Source organism: Mytilus californianus, unplaced genomic scaffold, assembly GCF_021869535.1.
Source record: "Mytilus californianus isolate M0D057914Y unplaced genomic scaffold, xbMytCali1.0.p SCAF_1, whole genome shotgun sequence".
NCBI classification, from domain to species: domain Eukaryota; kingdom Metazoa; phylum Mollusca; class Bivalvia; order Mytilida; family Mytilidae; genus Mytilus; species Mytilus californianus.
Window position 1 is genome coordinate 138,250,783 of NW_026262581.1, and position 21,328 is coordinate 138,272,110.

The following is a 21,328-nucleotide window of genomic DNA, read 5'->3' on the forward strand; positions in this document are numbered from 1 at the left end:
TTTGACAGGACCCAAGGAGTTACATCTTACAAAGTCTACTGAAACTATTTGCCCTGTACATACATTATTTCCTGTCACGTTATCTAACATATATCTCAATGTGCCCTGTGGTTGTCTAAATGTTTGTATTGTTTTTTGCCTGCTTCAGTGTGATTGTCAGGCTAAATTATGACAGTAAATGTTTGATTTCTTTGCAAGATTTATTTTATTGATATGACTCCATGGCTTTGTTAACCAATTCACAGTTGTGGTATAATCATCAGTTTGCAAAGAATTCCGCTAAAACCAGTGCTAGGGGCCGTCTTAAAAGTTTTTTGTTCTGTGTTGAAGGCCTCATTGTGACTTTGAAGAACAGCAATAACAGCGCTGTTCCTTTTTCTTTTTGTATTTTTTTGCTGTGCATGTACTGATTTTGTGTCATTGATGAATACCCCATATCCTTTGTTTTTCTATTATAGTAATAATTTTCTATTCTAGGTTATGTAGTGGGAAGTCCTGAAGATGAAATTAAGATTTTAGAGGATATGAGTCCTACATCAAAAGTTCAACACCACAACAAACAGCTACTAACAGAAATGAGTAAGTTTGGAAAACAAGTTTCAATAGAGAAAAAAAGAGATGTGGTATGATTGCCAAAGAGACAACTATCAACCCAGACACAAAAGGAAATAGATGCTAGTTATGATAGGTCACCATACAGCCTTCAACAATGAGCAAAAAACATACCTCATAGTTAACTATTAAAGGCCTAGACAAACAACAACCACTGAATAACAGGCTTCTAACTTGTAACAGGCATATATAGAATGTTTTGGTTTTTAATAGGTGACTTTTAGTCTTTAAAACAAAAACAACCAACTCCATGATGAATTACTTCAGTTTCTAACAGATATGATTAGGATAGGAAAGTATTAAGATAAGTCCTTGTGTACACATGATTTCTATCTTCACAACAGAGATTATATTATTATTATTATCTTATGTTTAGAAATCAAACTTCAGGATAGAAACGAATAGATTTTAGCATGTTTAGGGCTGATCGTATGTTTAAAAGTCAAACTTCAGAATTGAAATTAGTAGGATCTGATTGGATGCTGTCAGAAATCAATTTACAAGATTCTTTTCTATCATACTGTTGACTTATTCTTAGATAAATGTATCCAGGGATATAGGGTAGATGTTTATAAAACATAAATCCAGGGAAAACAGTGAGATGTTTAACAGACATGTACCCAAGAATATAGGGTAGATGTTTATAAAACATAAATCTAGGGAAAACAGTGAGATGTTTAACAGACATGTATCCAAGGTTTTTCTCATTGTTAAAGGCGTTACGGTGACCTATATGTATATGTCATTTGGTCTCTGGTGGAGAGTTGTCTCATTAGCAATCATACCTCATCTTCTTATTTTGATTTTAATTTGTATTCCACATGGTGATAAGAATTTCATACATTTGACACTAGGACAGGGTCCGATTCTGATGGTTGTCCGATTGCCCAGGGCAAGTTAATGCCGTATTCGGACATGTAAAAACATCATCTTGGTTGTCCGATCGGGCAAGTGAAAAAAAAGTGTTATATGATTAAAATTTCACAAAATCAATAGTGTCTGTTGTTTTGTCCATAGATTACTCAGTGATAACACCGCACGGTCGAGTAAAGTGGTCTTAACCCCCCCTTCAATGCATATATTTCGTCATTTGTTCGCACTGAACTCCCCATTTTACAAAAAAATAGATCACGTTAAAAAATATTGGCCAATCAGGCGACCGCGGCGTTGCTTCATCATTATCGTCATCAATTGGGACACCACTCAGGCGTTTCCGACGCACGTGTTATTCCCACCAACCAATGGAAAGGGGAGGTCTATTTTCGTTGTTCTAACTTTAGAATTTGACATCAGATGTGTATTTCCCTAAGATGGAAAAACGTAAAAGCTTGAAATGACTCAGAAAACTGAATGATAGTTTGATCTAAAAATTAACTCAGTGACTAATTGTATCAATTATAAGAATACTCCAAATGTAATTATATATTTGAAAATGTATGGTTCATTAAATTGTTTCAAAGTTTAAATTATATTCTCGATTCAACTATAATTCAAAAATCAGTTCATGACACATCATGCATGGCATTGACAAAGTCTCTAAGTCTTCTTGAGTTGAAATTCTGGTAAGTAGACAGCTAGGATTTTGGAAATATTATTGACTTCTCAAATCATCAATATTCATACTCCATAATCAATTTACATCCCATATACATGAAAACTATATTTTATCTGCATGTACTACATTACAACCACAAAAAATAGCATGTAAAAGTTTGGGCATGTACATTTCACTTTCGGACAAGTAAAAGTAATAGGGCACTTGCCCAACTGGACAAGTTGGTATAAAAGTTAATGTCGAGCCCTGTAGGAGCTTTCATTAAAAGAATTTAAAAGTATTACATAAATTTCTCTTAATCATTGATCCTTGTTAGTATTTATTTGTTTTGTTTTGAGTAATACCACCTATTGAAACAAATATTTTCACTGTTTTACATGCACTTCACGAGTAATAACCATGGTTGAAAAGAATGTAAATGTTTGTCTGCCAGGACACTGGATTACTGATCGAGTTTGTCAGATATATTACATGTTGTTGGGATCTAATCCAGGACACATATGTTCAGAACTTGGCAATTTCTGGTACCCTTATGCAGCATCAACTGGGTCTGCTGTTTCTCCTAGAGCATCTTTCTTCACCTACAGTTTTTGGTTGGGTTTGTGTTGCTCAATCTTAAGTTTCCTATGTTTTCATAGGACAACATACAAACAAAATTTATAAAAAGGGAATATTTCTAGTTCACTCTCCAAAGAGACTATTGCATATTGTTGATTACCTGATAGACAGGAATATTTCTAGTTCACTCTCCAAAGAGACTATTGCATGCTGTTGATTACCTGACAGACAGGAATATTTCTAGTTCACTCTCCAAAGAGACTATTGCATGTTGTTGATAACCTGACAGACAGGAATATTTCTAGTTCACTCTCCAAAGAGACTATTGCATATTGTTGATTACCTGATAGACAGGAATATTTCTAGTTGCATATTGTTGATTACCTGACAGACAGGAATATTTCTAGTTCACTCTCCAAAGAGACTATTACATGTTGTTGATTACCTGACAGACAGGAATATTTCTAGTTCACTCTCCAAAGAGACTATTACATGTTGTTGATTACCTGACAGACAGGAATATTTCTAGTTCACTCTCCAAAGAGACTATTGCATGTTGTTGATTACCTGACAGACAGGAATATTTCTAGTTCACTCTCCAAAGAGACTATTGCATGTTGTTGATTACCTGACAGACAGGAATATTTCTAGTTCACTCTCCAAAGAGACTATTACATGTTGTTGATTTCCTGATAGACAGGAATATTTCTAGTTCACTCTCCAAAGAGACTATTGCATGTTGTTGATTACCTGACAGACAGGAATATTTCTAGTTCACTCTCCAAAGAGACTATTGCATGTTGTTGATTACCTGACAGACAGGAATATTTCTAGTTCACTCTCCAAAGAGACTATTGCATGTTGTTGATTACCTGATAGACAGGAATATTTCTAGTTCACTCTCCAAAGAGACTATTGCATGTTGTTGATTACCTGACAGACAGGAATATTTCTAGTTCACTCTCCAAAGAGACTATTGCATGTTGTTGATTACCTGACAGACAGGAATATTTCTAGTTCACTCTCCAAAGAGACTATTGCATGTTGTTGATTACCTGATAGACAGGAATATTTCTAGTTCACTCTCCAAAGAGACTATTGCATGTTGTTGATTACCTGATAGACAGGAATATTTCTAGTTCACTCTCCAAAGAGACTATTGCATGTTGTTGATTACCTGATAGACAGGAATATTTCTAGTTCACTCTCCAAAGAGACTATTGCATGTTGTTGATTACCTGATAGACAGGAATATTTCTAGTTCACTCTCCAAAGAGACTATTGCATGTTGTTGATTACCTGACAGACAGGAATATTTCTAGTTCACTCTCCAAAGAGACTATTGCATATTGTTGATTACCTGATAGACAGGAATATTTCTAGTTGCATATTGTTGATTACCTGACAGACAGGAATATTTCTAGTTCACTCTCCAAAGAGACTATTGCATATTGTTGATTACCTGATAGACAGGAATATTTCTAGTTGCATATTGTTGATAACCTGACAGACAGGAATATTTCTAGTTCACTCTCCAAAGAGACTATTGCATGTTGTTGATTACCTGATAGACAGGAATATTTCTAGTTCACTCTCCAAAGAGACTATTGCATATTGTTGATTACCTGATAGACAGGAATATTTCTCTAGTTGCATATTGTTGATTACCTGACAGACAGGAATATTTCTAGTTCACTCTCCAAAGAGACTATTACATGTTGTTGATTACCTGACAGACAGGAATATTTCTAGTTCACTCTCCAAAGAGACTATTGCATATTGTTGATTACCTGATAGACAGGAATATTTCTAGTTGCATATTGTTGATTTCCTGACAGACAGGAATGTTTCTAGTTCACTCTCCAAAGAGACTATTGCATGTTGTTGATTACCTGACAGACAGGAATATTTCTAGTTCACTCTCCAAAGAGACTATTGCATGTTGTTGATTACCTGACAGACAGGAATATTTCTAGTTCACTCTCCAAAGAGACTATTGCATGTTGTTGATTACCTGACAGACAGGAATATTTCTAGTTCACTCTCCAAAGAGACTATTGCATGTTGTTGATTACCCGACGGACAGTAATATTTCTAGTTCACTCTCCAAAGAGACTATTGCATGTTGTTGATTACCTGATAGACAGGAATAATTCTAGTTCACTCTGCAAAGAGACTATTGTATGTTGTTGATTACCTGACAGACAGGAATATTTCTAGTTCACTCTCCAAAGAGACTATTGCATGTTGTTGATTACCTGACAGACGGGAATATTTCTAGTTCACTCTCAAAAGAGACTATTGCATGTTGTTGATTACCTGACTACATTAAAGTTAATTAGTCTATAAGGTTATCAAAGTCATCTTATTATTGATAGATATCTCATTCAGACTGGAATCAACCTTTATACCTCCAGCTAAGAATCTTATTGAACTTCCATTAAATACAGAAAATAAGATTTATAAGGTTAAACTTGTACATTATTTATTAGCCTGTGAAACAAAGAAATGGTAATTAACAAATAAACATGACTGTTAATCTTGGTGGTAGAATTGAAAATTCAAATAAAATCAATTCTTGGAAGATTTTATGTTTAATTTAGATGAAATCCTAATGCTTCAATTTTAAAGCATGTAGGAAGAAAGGTTTTGAATTTGAGATATCTAGTAAAGATTAAATATAGTTTGGGATATAACCATTTAATTCTTTTTCAAATCATTCACAAATTATTTTTATATTAATCAGACAAAGTATCTGTGTGATGTATATATTTGAATTCCTATTTTTTGTGAAACTAAATCCAAATTAGCTATGGTTTGACACTTAGATTGAAAGAATGAGAAAGTCTGTGTACTCAGATAATATATTTTGATGTTGATTTTGTGATTGATTGATTACAACTTGCTTAATGTCCAGTGGCAATTATTTGATGCAATTTTAGGATGAGAGACTAGTACCAATACAATAGGTAGGTTCTGTAAAGTGGGAGACAATGATGAGTGGCAAGACATTTGGATTGCCACTGGAAAACTATAGTATGTTGGATAGGGGCAGAAATTTTGCCTTGCAACAGGCCATGTGTGAACCCCTCATATAGTTGTTGCAAGTTGCATGGTCGTCAAGTATACACAGATTTTTAGCCTAGGGTGGATTGTAGTACAATTGATGAAGTGATGCTTTTATACATATTTCAAATATTTACTTGCAAATCATAAAAAAGGTGGATTTATAAATATGGTTTATTATTTTGAAAATTAAATCCAAGCATATATATACAGGCATATAATACAAAAGTTCACAACATGGTAAGATGTTAAAAATTAGGTTTGAAAAATACATACTGTGAATTCAGAAATTGATGCAAGGTTTTTATTAATGCGTATACTACGACTTCTTGAGTATCGCAATAATAAGAACTCGCATTCTGATATAAGATACATATATATGTATGAAACTTTTCCAAAAATTGCAATAATTAAACTCACATTTTTGTTAATTCTCCAAAAATAGCAATAATAAATGCACACAATAATTTCTAAATTTACAGTAAGTAGACTCTCTTCTTCATCAAATATCTTTGTAGCCTTCAACTGTATCGTCTCCTATTGTTCCCTCAACACTGAAACATAGGGCTCTTTTATACCCATTGTCAACAACTATGCAACAACTATTTTTATTTGACCTCAATTGCCACCAAAAATGCACCAATAATGCCCAACCTCTTAATATAAAGAACATAAATCTAAACTTGATATACTAAAACTAACACATGCTATAAGTCTATAATCTCTATGAAATCAGATACATTATACAATACTTGATGAACTATGACAAAACAAAAACAAGTAAATAAATGACTACAAACAGATAAAAGTTTACATATCATTGGAAACAACAAACTAAAATAATTATCTATATTACACTGATGCACAAGGGTTATTTTGCCACACATAGAACGGCCTGTGAATTCAGATTTTTTATTTTAATGTTCATTTGAGGACAAAGAATTTTGATGTAATACATATTGCCACTTATTATAGAACGCCTGTAAAATCATATTATTTATTTTTATTTTATTTCAGGGACACAGAATTTCGATGTTATACGGTTTGCCACTTATAGAACAGCCTGTAAAATCATACTATTTATTTTGATGTTAATTTCAGGGACACAGAATTTCGATGTTATACGTTTTGCCACTTATAGAACAGCCTGTAAAATCATACTATTTATTTTGATGTTAATTTCAGGGACACCGAATTTCGATGTTATACGTTTTGCCACTTATAGAACAGCCTGTAAAATCATACTATTTATTTTAATGTTAATTTCAGGGACACAGAATTTCGATGTTATACGGTTTGCCACTTATAGAACGGCCTGTAAACTCAGATTTATACAGAAGAAGACTAGTCGTAAGTTTTTATAAATACTAAAGTCAACGTTCAATACAAAAAACAAAAACTACTAACCATAATTCAGTAAAACTAAAATAATATACAAAATTTATCACAAAACACATGACATATAAAAATAAGGAGATATGGTATAATTGCAAATGGGATAACTGTCCACCAGAGTTCAAATGATGTGGATGTTAGCAATTTTAGGTCACCATGCAGCCTTCAACAATGAACAAAAACCATATCATATAGTCAGTTATAAAAGGCTTCGCCATGACAAAACTTTAAAAAATTCAAATGAGACGACTAACAGCCTTATCTTTAACAATACAGTTTAAGAAAAACAAATAGACAGACATGAACAAACTGCAACCACTGAATTACAGGCTCCTTATTTGGGACAGTGGTGTAACAGCATTACATAATAACAAACTGTAAAAAATCAGTTGCAAATGGTTAAACTCAATATTTCAGTAAGAAGCACAAAAAACAACTAAGATAAACACAATAGATACAAAGCACCTATATAAGAGTACTTGCAGTTACCGAAAACTAGTTCAAAGCTTATTACAACTATTAAATAAATCATGTTCTCCCAGACTTTATACTCCATATTTGACTTCAACAAATGATTTGGAATAGCATGTTATTCCTGCATATACTGGATTGATATATACATAATTCTATACTAAACACAAAACACGAAATGAATACAGATTTCAATACAAAACACAAAATAAATACATAGTCCAATACAAAACACAAAATGAATACATAGTCCAATACTAAACACAACATTAATGCAGAATTCACAATATTAAACACAACGTTTAACATTAATGCAGAATTCACAATACTAAACACACAATAACTGCAGAAAGCATACAAAATCAGTTGTTTTTGTACTGGATTGATTGATTGATTGATTGATTTGTTGGTTGTTGCTTGCTTTACTTTCAGTAAATAGTTCATGCATATTCAGTATGAGAATACATTAACAATTGATACAGTAGGTAGTTTCTGGAAGGTAGATAACTGGAGTAAAGGACAGGAAACTAAGATTGCCACTTGAAAAGGGGTGTGCACAATTAATAGGACAAATTGAGTTCAATTTCAATAATGTTTGTAAGTTTGAAAAAATCATTTCTTCATTGTTTAAAACAAGAATGACATCCAAGTAGGTAATGATATTCATCTTCAACTTCATCACACGTAATGCATAGCCAGTGTTCCATAGGCATTTAGTTTGTATGGTTAAATATATGAGATTTCGTGAGAATTTTTTTATTTTGAATGAGGCTATTATAATAAATAGAAAATAAGGACATGTGGTATGATTGCCAATGAGACAAATATACACCACAGTCCAAATGATGTAGATGTTACCAACTATAGGTCACTGTAGGGCCTTCAACAATGAGCAAAACCCATACAACACAGGAAGCTATGATTCAAATTTCAGGAGGCTATACCAAAAAGGAACAGTTTAGAATTATTGTCCAAATTGGATAATATATTTAATATTTTGTGTTTAAAAATATTTTCCTTAAACTATTTTTCTGATCAATAAAATACACAGAATACATACATAAATCAATACAATACACATGATACACAATTAGAAAAAAAACAATGCAAAATTCTATTGAAAACATTCTGTCACAGACAGAATTCAACACAAAAAATAAAACACATGCACAATTTATAAAATACAGATAATCAAAAAATTCAATACAAAATACAGAACACACTTCTGGTCTCATGATATCTGTCTGACAAGGTGTTATCATCAACATCATCATTGCAAATTTTGGTAAACCTAAGTGGAAGGTGGACAATATTGGTTCTCTTTGTACTGCTTGTGAACTACAATATTTCTCCACTTTGTATCTATGATGTTCATGATAAGACTTGTCAGTCAGTCATTGTCATATGACCTTGACTTCATTTTTATTTAAATGATTCATTATATAATTTACACCAAAAAATAATATGAATATGGAACATTTTTATACGACCGCAAAAAGAATTTTGTGGTCGTATATTGGTATGACGTCGTCGTCGTCGTCGTCGTCCGAAGACACATTGGTTTTTTCGCACTCTAACTTTAGTTTAAGTGAATGGATCTCTATGAAATTTAACCATAAGGTTTAATACCACAAAAGGAAGGTTGGGATTGATTTTGGGGGTTATGGTACCAACAGTTAAGGAATTAGGGGCCAAAAATAAGCATTTTTGTAACTTCCAGACATAACTTGTGTGTTAGTGTATGGATCTCTCTGACATTGTACCACAAGGTTCCATATAACAAAGGAAATGCTGGGATTGATTTTGGGGGTAATTGCCTCAAAATTTTAAGAATTAGGGGCCAAAAAAGGGACCAAAAATAAGCATTTTTAGCTCACCTGACCTGAAAGGTCAAGTGAGCTTTTCTCATCACTTTGCGTCCGTCGTCCGTCGTCCTGCGTCCGTCGTCCGTCGTCCGTCGTCCGTCGTCCGTCGTCCGTAAACTTTTACAAAAATCTTCTCCTCTGAAACTACTGGGCCAAATTTAACCAAACTTGGCCACAATCATCATTGGGGTATCTAGTTTTAAAAATGTGTGGCGTGACCCTGTCAACCAACCAAGATGGCCGCCACGGCTAAAAATAGAACATAGGGGTAAAATGCAGTTTTTAGCTTATAACTCAAAAACCAAAGCATTAAGAGCAAATCTGACATGGGGTAAAATTGTTCATCAGGTCAAGATCTATCTGCCCTGAAATTTTCAGATGAATCGGACAACCCATTATTGGGTTGCTGCCCCTGAATTGGTAATTTTAAGGAAATTTTGCTGTTTTTGGTTATTATCTTGAATATTATTATAGATAGAGATAAACTGTAAACAGCAATAATGTTCAGCAAAGTAAGATTTACAAATAAGTCAATATAACCGAAATGGTCAGTTGACCCCTTTAGGAGAAATTGCCCTTTATAGTCAATTTTTAACCATTTTTCGTAAATCTTAGTAATCTTTTACAAAAATCTTCTCCTCTGAAACAACTGGGCCAAATTAAACCAAACTTGGCCACAATCATCATTGGGGTATCTAGTTTAAAAAATGTGTGGCGTGACCCGGCCAACCAACCAAGATGGCCGCCACAGCTAAAAATAAAACATAGGGGTAAAATGCAGTTTTTGGCTTATAACTCAAAAACCAAAGCATTTAGAGCAAATCTGACATGAAGTAAAATTGTTTATCAGGTCAAGATCTATCTGCCCTAAAATTTTCAGATGAATCGAACAACCTGTTGTTGGGTTGCTGCCCCTGAATTGGTAATTTTAAGGAAATTTTGCTGTTTTTGGTTATTATCTTGAATATTATTATAGATAGAGATAAACTGTAAACAGCAATAATGTTCAGCAAAGTAAGATTAACAAATAAGTCAACATGACTGAAATGGTCAGTTGACCCCTTTAGGAGTTATTGCCCTTTATAGTCAATTTTTAACAATTTTTCGTAAATCTTAGTAATCTTTTACAAAAATCTTCTCCTCTGAAACTACGTGGCCAAATTAAACCAAACTTGGCAACAATCATCATTTGGTTATCTTGTTTTAAAAATGTGTGGCGTGACCTGGTCAACCAACCAAGATGGCCGCCACGGCTAAAAATAGAACATAGGGGTAAAATTCAGTTTTTGGCTTTTAACTCAAAAACCAAAGCATTTAAAGCAAATCTGACATGGGGTAAAATTGTTCATCAGGTCAAGATCTATCTGCCCTGAAATTTTCAGATGAATCGGACAACCCGTTATTGGGTTGCTGCCCCTGAATTGGTAATTTTAAGGAAATTTTGCTGTTTTTGGTTATTATCTTGAATATTATTATAGATAGAGATAAACTGTAAACAGCAATAATGTTCAGCAAAGTAAGATTTACAAATAAGTCAATATAACCGAAATGGTCAGTTGACCCCTTTAGGAGAAATTGCCCTTTATAGTCAATTTTTAACCATTTTTCGTAAATCTTAGTAATCTTTTACAAAAATCTTCTCCTCTGAAACAACTGGGCCAAATTAAACCAAACTTGGCCACAATCATCATTGGGGTATCTAGTTTAAAAAATGTGTGGCGTGACCCGGCCAACCAACCAAGATGGCCGCCACAGCTAAAAATAAAACATAGGGGTAAAATGCAGTTTTTGGCTTATAACTCAAAAACCAAAGCATTTAGAGCAAATCTGACATGAAGTAAAATTGTTTATCAGGTCAAGATCTATCTGCCCGTAAATTTTCAGATGAATCGAACAACCTGTTGTTGGGTTGCTGCCCCTGAATTGGTAATTTTAAGGAAATTTTGCTGTTTTTGGTTATTATCTTGAATATTATTATAGATAGAGATAAACTGTAAACAGCAATAATGTTCAGCAAAGTAAGATTAACAAATAAGTCAACATGACTGAAATGGTCAGTTGACCCCTTTAGGAGTTATTGCCCTTTATAGTCAATTTTTAACAATTTTTCGTAAATCTTAGTAATCTTTTACAAAAATCTTCTCCTCTGAAACTACGTGGCCAAATTAAACCAAACTTGGCAACAATCATCATTTGGTTATCTTGTTTTAAAAATGTGTGGCGTGACCTGGTCAACCAACCAAGATGGCCGCCACGGCTAAAAATAGAACATAGGGGTAAAATTCAGTTTTTGGCTTTTAACTCAAAAACCAAAGCATTTAAAGCAAATCTGACATGGGGTAAAATTGTTCATCAGGTCAAGATCTATCTGCCCTGAAATTTTCAGATGAATCGGACAACCCGTTATTGGGTTGCTGCCCCTGAATTGGTAATTTTAAGGAAATTTTGCTGTTTTTGGTTATTATCTTGAATATTATTATAGATAGAGATAAACTGTAAACAGCAATAATGTTCAGCAAAGTAAGATTTACAAATAAGTCAATATAACCGAAATGGTCAGTTGACCCCTTTAGGAGTAATTGCCCTTTATAGTCAATTTTTAACCATTTTTCGTAAATCTTAGTAATCTTTTAAAAAAATCTTCTCCTCTGAAACAACTGGGCCAAATTAAACCAAACTTGGCCACAATCATCATTTGATTATTTAGTTTTAAAAATGTGTGGCGTGACCTGGTCAACCAACCAAGATGGCCGCCACGGCTAAAAATAGAACATAGGGGTAAAATTCAGTTTTTGGCTTTTAACTCAAAAACCAAAGCATTTAAAGCAAATCTGACATGAAGTAAAATTGTTTATCAGGTCAAGATCTATCTGCCCTGAAATTTTCACATGAATCGGACAACCCGTTGTTGGGTTGCTGCCCCTGAATTGGTAATTTTAAGGTAATTTTGCTGTTTTTGGTTATTATCTTGAATATTATTATAGATAGAGATAAACTGTAAAAAACGATAAATGTCGGCAAAGTAAGATCTACAAATAAGTCCATGACCGAAATTGTCAGTTGACCCCTTTAGGAGTTATTGCCCTTTATAGTCAATTTTAACCATTTTTTTCGTAAATCTTAGTAATCTTTTACAAAAATCTTCTCCTCTGAAACTACTGGGCCAAGTTAATTATAGATAGAGATAATTGTAAGCAGGAAAAATGTTCAGTAAATTAAGATGTACAAACACATCACCATCACCAAAACACAATTTTGTCATGAATCCATCTGCGTCCTTTGTTTAATATTCACATAGACCAAGGTGAGCGACACAGGCTCTTTAGAGCCTCTAGTTCTAGTTTCCAGACAATAACTTGTGTTCAAGTGTATGGGTCTCTCTGAAATTGTACTGCAAGGTACCATACCAGAAAGGGAAGGCTGGGATTGATTTTGGGGGTAATTGCCTCAAAATTTTAGGAATTAGGGGCCAAAAAGGGGCAAAAAATGCATTTTTCTAGTTTCATGACAATAACTTGTGTGTAAGTGTATGGATCTTTATGAAATTATACTACAAGGTTCCATGTCACAAAGGGAAAGCTGGGTTTGAGTTTGGGGGTAATTGCCTTAAACGTTTAGGAATTTGGGGCTAAAAAGGGGCCAAAAAACAAGCATTTTTCTAGTTTCCAGACAATAATTTGTGTTCAAGTGTATGGATCTCTCTGAAATTGTACTGCAAGGTACCATACCACAAAGGGAAGGCTGGGATTGAGTCTGGGGATGATGAATCATAAGGGGGTTCAAAAAATTGGGGGGGGGGGGGGGGGTTTCCTTTTTTTCCTTTTTTTTTCTTTAAAATTTTCCATTTTAAATTGGTTATTTCAGATTTATATATAAAAGCAAATAATGATATGGTTTGAATAGGTAAATTTAAAATTTTTAAGTTCTTAGACCACATTCATTCTGTGTCAGAAACCTATGCTGTGTCAAATATTTAATCACAATCCAAATTCAGTGCTGTATCAAGCTTGAATGTTGTGTCCATACTTGCCCCAACTGTTCAGGGTTCGACATCTGCGGTCGTATCAAGCTGCGCCCAGCGGAGCATTTTATTTAAGTCATATTCATTTAGAAAAGAATGAAAAATGTAATGGAACATGACCTTTTTGTAAAACTAGAATAGAAAGTTAGTAGCATTCATTCTATTATATAAAACATTAAGGAAAGCTTTGGAAGAAATTTTTAAGCATGTTTAATATCATTGCTGGGGAAAATGTAAATTGGTTAGATCTAATTATAATACAAAATTTATTATATTGATATATGTGACAAAAAAAGACTAAAAATAATTGAATGTTGTGTTAAACACCTTTAATTGAATCATTTGGAAAAATAGAACATAGTAAAGTACCAAGAGAAAATTGTTTCTGAAAAAACTCTGTTCAAATCCACTGAAATAAAGGTAAATAAATGTGGATAGTGTCCACATGTGGACACAGATGATGCCCCCGCTTGCATATCATATAGTTATAAAGGGACATAACTGAAGAACGGTAAAAGTGACGCTACCAAAATTTGAACTTGATCTGAGATTTGTGGTAATAAGCATTATGTGTAAGTCTCATAACATTTGGTTGAGGCTACATGTAACTTAAATAGAGAAAAGAAACTAAAAATTCAGCAATTTTTCTATTTGTAAACACGCATAACTCTAGAATGGTTGTGTATAAGTTTTATAACATTTGGTTGAGACAAACTAAAGTTAGAGAACGGAAACAAAAAATTTAGCAATTTTTATTTTTATAAAGGGACAAAACTCAAGAATGGTAAAAGTGTCTCCACCAAATTTCGTACTTAATCTGTATTATGTAGTAATAAGCATTGTGTATAAGTTTCATAACATTTGGTTGAGGTAAACTAAAGTTAGAAAACGGAAACAAAAAATTTGTACTTGATCTTAGTTTTGTGGTAATGAATATTGTGTATAGGTTTCATAATGTTTAGTTGGGGAAAACTTAAGTCACAGAATGGAAACTAAAAATTTTGCAATCTTTCGATTTATAAAGGGGCATAACTCAATAATGGTTAAAGTGACACTACCCATATTCAACTTGATCTGTGTTTTATCAGTGGAAGTCAAAATTAAACATTGCATTGTATAAAGCATTGATTGTAGTTGATTCAACTATAATCATGGACAAAGGAAGATAACTCCAATTTTAAAAATTACTTGATATTTAGAAGAAAATAAAAATTTTGCAATTTTTTCATTTATAAAGGGGCTTAACTCTAGAACGGTTAAAGTAACACCACCAAAATTCATACTTGATCTGTGTTTTGTGGTAATAAGCATTGTGTATAAGTTTCATAACATATGGTTGAGGCAAACTTAAGTTAGAGAACGGAAACTAAAAATTTTGGAATTTTTCCATTTATAAAGGGGCATAACTCTAGAACGGTTAAAGTGACGCCACAAAAATTCGAAATTGATCTGTGTTTTGTGGTAATAAGCATTGTATATAAGTTTCATAACATTTGGTTGAGGCAAACTTAAGTTAGAGAACGGAAACCAATTTTGGGACATACGTACGTACAGACGGACAATGTTGAAATGTAAACCATTATGTAATATATCATGAACCAATGACATACATATAATATTTAAATAATCACAATCATAATCTAATAATGAGAAGTTTTAATATGTAAAAGCTTTCTGACCAAATAAAAATTTATGTACAGCCATATATATATTAGCTGTGGAACTGTAGCTCATAGGTCCTTATGATATTTTTTGACAATTTGTGGACCGTAGAGCTACGGATTTTTACTTTTGTCAAAAAATATCATAAGGACCTATGAGCTATAGTTCTGCAGCTATATATAAATATACACTGTTTAGGTAAGGAAATCATTATTAAAAGTGAATTGACAAAAACGTTGCTACTTGTCCATGCTATTTTAATTTTTGTTCTAAACCTGTGGTTTGCAGGTTGTTATGTTGTTATATATGAGAAACAGGACCGTTATCTTATTGTATGCACAATTGTGGTTAAAGGAATAAAGTGATTGTAAAGATTGCATTTGAACAAAAACAAAATTATATATTTATAGGTCCAATATGATAAGTAAATTACTTCATAATGATTAAAAGAATCATTTAATTCAAATAAGTCAAGTTAATAACTGTTTCATTTCAGTTTCAGTAGTAGATATATGGAACATTATAGAAGCTTTCAGAGAGAATGGACTAAACACTTTAGAACCCGATTCAGAACTGAATTCCTCCCGAGTAGAGTCTGTGTTAAATAGTATATATGTCCACCTGAACAAACGATTACCGTTATCACAACAGGTCGACTCTAATCAATGTGTACAGATGTTATTAAACTGGCTGGTTGGAGCTTATGACAGGTATGATTACTGCGAGGTTTTTATTATTGCGAAAAATGCGACAGAGTTGTAAACGCAATAATTTAAACTTGCATTTTGAAATATTTTATATGAATTAAACAGGATTTTTCTCAAAATCGTAAAAATTTAAATGACATTTAAGTCTAAAATGACAAAATCGCAATAATAAATGCACGCAATAATTTCTGAATTGACAGTATTAGAAAGATGTCTTCTCATTTCTATGTATGTTGACGTCAGATATAGTAGAAAGGAATCACAGAGCCTTGAAAAGTACCTTAAATACTGTCTGTTGAAGTCAGGTTATTATTTGTGCAGTTACACAGAATAAGCTTTCTCTTATTAATAATCCATGACTATAGTTATATTGTTACAAAAAATTTAAGTTGGAAATGATTAGATTGTACAAAAAAAGTAAGAAGGTTACAAATTGGCAATAAAATATCATAAGTATAGAAAATTGACATGGAAAACAAAAAAAATAGGTAAACAGAGTGGATTTTTCAATAGAAAACAGAAATTTTAAGGGTAATAAACAGAAACAACATTTTCAGTATTGAGATATGTAATATTTACAAAATATCCATTGAAATCCATTAAAATACATTACACTCATATTTGTTTACAATACAATATAGTTATTGAACCAATTAAGGGTCATTATTACATTGGTAGCATTGAATTACATTGATTTCCCAGTCAAATAAAAACCGATAATTTCACATGTGAAATAAACGTGGTTATTTCACTCTCTGACGTCATACAACAATAGGCGTTGTCAAGACGTCGATAACGTCGGATCAAAACAAATTGTGAATGCATAGAAAAAAGATATAGTTCCTTACATTTTCTACATTAATTTCATTAAAAAAAGCCATTTGCCAATGTAATAAAAAGAATAACTAATCAAAGAATTCAAATATCGAAAAATATTCAACTCGTGACCGAACAACACTGATAATTAACTCATGCGCTACGCGCATTCGTGAATTAATGTGTTGTTCGGTCACTCGTTGAATATTTTTCTCTATTTGAATTCTTTGATTAGTTATTCTATAATTATAAAGCAGGATTACAAACGTATCATTAAATAGAGAGAGAGGGGAAACAACACAAGTAACATTTAGAATTGGTTGTCTCCCTTTTCACAGTATTATGTATATTATATACACCTGGCCACAGATAATTTTCAATATTGGGAGTAATATTAATTACACTATAAGAATTTGGGAAAGCAGACATCATGATTTGTGGTAGAGAAAGACTGAAAGGTTATAGCTTAACTAGTCAAAACTCCTTGGTTAATCATTGTTAATATGGAGAAAACATGAGAAGTATACATTTGGCCTGTATGTTGATAGATAAAGTATATGAATGAAATGAAAATGGAAAGAAGTAATGTTGGTCATTGTTGTCCTTGGTACTATAGGGACTTATCCTGGGTGGGTTTAATGTTAGGAAAAATACCCATTTTAAAAATAAAGTAATTAAGAGTACCCAGGTCAACCCCAGATCTTAAAAGCATACCCAGATTAAATATTGTGAAATTGTTTTCAGAGATTTTTTTATGAGATCTGATGATGCTACAGCTTTACATTTTAGTGCTTATAACTACAATGCTGCATGTTAAATTTCTATAGTGATTCTAAACAATGTATTGCTTATGCAAATGTAGCTCTTATGGTCCATAGATCCGCAAATTGTCAAAAAAAATCATAAGAAACAAAAGAGCTACAGTTCCGCAGCTAATGCAAACATAGACTAGCTTTTTAATTACTGTAGTTTAATTGTCTTGCCTGCTAGCAAAATCGCAGAATGCGAGACATAAGGATTACAATATGACGGCGGTGGTGTAAACTATTTGTATTAAGCTTTATATTTCAGAAGATAAAAGACCTCAAGTCTTCATATTTTGTATACAGATTCCTTATGATACAAAGTTTCTGTCATGGTTCAGAGACTGCTTGAAAAAAGTTGGGTTTTTTTCATGCAAATTTCTCACTTATAATGAGTAATAGGATAACTATATTTGGTATATAGTGGTTCCTTGCAAGGTCTATATGTCTGTCAGACAGAGCTAACCTGATCTTGACCTTATTTTATGGATCAGGGATCAAGGTTAAAGTTATGTGATTAGGTCCATTTTACTAAGATACAGTAAGCAGTTGGTCAATTATATTGGTGTGTGGAATGATTGTAAGGTGTACATATTCGACTGTCAGGTTTCATCGGACCTTGACCGTACTTTCACGGTTCATTGGTCAATGATCAGTTTTTATACGACCGCAAAAATTGAAAATTTTTTGGTCGTATATTGGTATGACGTTGGCGTCGTCGTCGTCGTCGTCGTCGTCGTCGTCCGGCGTCGTCGTCCGGCGTCGTCCGAAGACACATTGGTTTTCGCACTCTAACTTTAGTTTAAGTGAATGGATCTCCATGAAATTTTACCATAAGGTTCAATACCATGAAAGGAAGGTTGGGATTGATTTTGGGGGTTATGGTACCAACAGTTAAGGAATTAGGGGCCAAAAAGGGGCCAACAATAAGCATTTTTGTAACTTCCAGACAATAACTTGTGTGTAAGTGTATGGATCTCTCTGACATTGTACAACAAGGTTCCATATCACAAAGGGAAGGCTGTAATTGATTTTGGGGGTAATTGCCTCAAAATGTTAGGAATTAGGGGCCAAAAAAGGGGCAAAAAACAAGCATTTTTCTAGTTTCATGACAATAACTTGTGTGTAAGTGTTTGGATATTTCTGAAATTGTACTACAAGGTTCCATATCACAAAGGGAAAGCTGGAATTGAGTTTGGGGGTAATTGCCGGAAACGTTTAGGAATTGGGGGGCCAAAAAGGGGCCAAAAATAAGCATTTTTCTAGTTTCCAGACAATAACTTGTGTTCAAGTGTATGGATCTCTCTGAAATTGTACTGCAAGGTACCATACCACAAAGGGAAGGCTGAGATTGAGTTTGGGGGTGATGAATCATAAGGGGGTTCAAAAAATTTTGGGGGGGGATTTTTTTTTTTCTTTTTTTTTTCTTTTTTTCCTTTTTTTTTTCTTTTAAAATTTTCCATTTTAAGTTGGTTATTTCTGATTTATATTTAAAAGCAAATAATAATGATATGGTAGGAGATACACACCAAACAGGATGTGTAAATTATTATATAATAAGTATTGTGCAATAGCAAGAAATTTTCAATTGCACAGTATTGCACAATAGCAAGAAATCTTCAATTGCACAGTATTGCGCAATAGCAAGAAATCTTCAATTGCACAGTATTGCGCAATAGCAAGAAATATCCAATAGCACAATATTGCGCAATAGCAAGAAATTGTCAATTGTACAGTATTGCGCAATAGCAAGAAATAATCAATTGCACAGTATTGTGCAAAAGAAGATACTTCGTATAAATTGCTTATTTCTTGATCAATTTCAATGGGGTTTTATTCTTGAATTCTTGGGGTTCTTTAATACGCTGAATCTAACCGTGTATTAAGTTTTTGGATTTTGGGCCCCGTTTTTAAATTGGTCCACATTGAGGTCCAAAGGGTCCAAAATTTTACTTTGTTTGATTTCATCAAAAATTGAATTATTGGGGTTCTTTGATATGCCGAAGCTAACCGTGTATTTAGATTCTTAATTTTTGGTTCTGTTTTCAAATTGGTCTACATAAAGGTCCAAAGGGTCCAAAATTAAACTTAGTTTGATTTCAACAAAAATTGAATATATGGGGTTCTTTGATATGCTGAATCTAACCATGTATTTAGATTTTTGATTATGGGCCCAGTTTTCGAGTTGGTCCAAATCGGGGTCCAAAATTAAACTTTGTTTGATTTCAACAAAAATTGAATATATGGGGTTCTTTGATATGCTGAATCTAACCATGTATTTAGATTTTTGATTATGGGCCCAGTTTTCAAGTTGGTCCAAATCGGGGTCCAAAATTAAACTTTGTTTGATTTCAACAAAAATTGAATATATGGGGTTCTTTGATATGCTGAATCTAACCATGTATTTAGATTTTTGATTGTTGGGCCCCGTTATCAACTTTGTCCACATTGAGATCAAAAGGGTCCAAAATTAAACTTTGTTTGATTTCATCAAAAATTGAATATATGGGGTTCTTTGATATGCTGAATCTAACCATGTATTTAGATTTTTGATTATGGGCCCAGTTTTCAAGTTGGTCCAAATCGGGGTCCAAAATTAAACTTTGTTTGATTTCAACAAAAATTGAATATATGGGGTTCTTTGATATGCTGAATCTAACCATGTATTTAGATTTTTGATTATGGGCCCAGTTTTCAAGTTGGTCCAAATCGGGGTCCAAAATTAAACTTTGTTTGATTTCAACAAAAATTGAATATATGGGGTTCTGTAATATGCTGAATCTAACCGTGTATTAAGTTTTTGGATTTTGGGCCCCGTTTTTAAATTGGTCCACATTGAAGTCCAAAGGGTCCAAAATTTAACTTTGTTTGATTTCATCAAAAATTGAATTATTGGGGTTCTTTGATATGCCGAATCTAACCGTGTATTTAGATTCTTAATTTTTGGTTCCGTTTTCAAATTGGTCTACATAAAGGTCCAAAGGGTCCAAAATTAAACTTAGTTTGATTTTAACAAAAATTGAATTTTTAGGGTTCTTTGATATGCTGAATCTAAACATGTATTTAGATTTTTGATTATGGGCCCAGTTTTCAAGTTGGTCCAAATCGGGGTCCAAAATTAAACTTTGTTTGATTTCAACAAAAATTGAATATATGGGGTTCTTTGATATGCTGAATCTAACCATGTATTTAGATTTTTGATTTTTGGGCCCTGTTATCATTTTTGTCCACATTGAGTTCAAAAGGGTCCAAAATTAAACTTTGTTTGATTTCATCAAAAATTGAATTCTTGGGGTTCTTTGATATGCTGAATCTAACCATGTATTTAGATTTTGGATATTGGACCATAATAGGTGAATGTCCAATTTAAAATTTTTAAGTTCTTAGACCACATTCATTCTGTGTCAGAAACCTATGCTGTGTCAAATATTTAATCACAATCCAAATTCAGAGCTGTATCAAGCTTGAATGTTGTGTCCATACTTGCCCCAACTGTTCAGGGTTCGACCTCTGCGGTCGTATCAAGCTGCGCCCTGCGGAGCATTTTATTGTGTTTTGGTATGTTTTTCTAATACTATAAGCAATAGATCAACTATATTTAGTGTATGGTAATGATTGTAAGGTGTACATGTCAGTCTGGCAGGTTTCATCTGACCTTGACCTTATTTTTAATGGTTCATTGGTAAATGGTGAGTTTTAGGATTTTGGTCTTATACTATAATCAATTGGTTAACTATATTTGGTGATTGGAATGACCTCATTTTCTTGGATGTGCTGTCAAGTTTATATGATACTTG

General features: G+C 33.1%; 1 protein-coding gene across 3 annotated transcripts in view; it reads left to right on the top strand.

The window, feature by feature from the left end:
* Nucleotides 1–21,328, top strand: part of LOC127736618 (dystrobrevin beta-like) — a 131,523-nt gene that overhangs the window by 26,342 nt on the left and 83,853 nt on the right. For 2 of the 3 annotated variants that reach the window (XM_052247184.1, XM_052247191.1), the window contains exons 2-4: nt 478–579; nt 7,061–7,141; nt 15,702–15,915. In XM_052247184.1, the coding sequence (XP_052103144.1) occupies nt 478–579; nt 7,061–7,141; nt 15,702–15,915 (397 nt within the window). Of the gene's footprint in view, nt 1–477; nt 580–6,808; nt 7,142–15,701; nt 15,916–21,328 lie in introns of all 3 variants that reach the window. The other variant, XM_052247177.1, reaches the window with a different exon arrangement.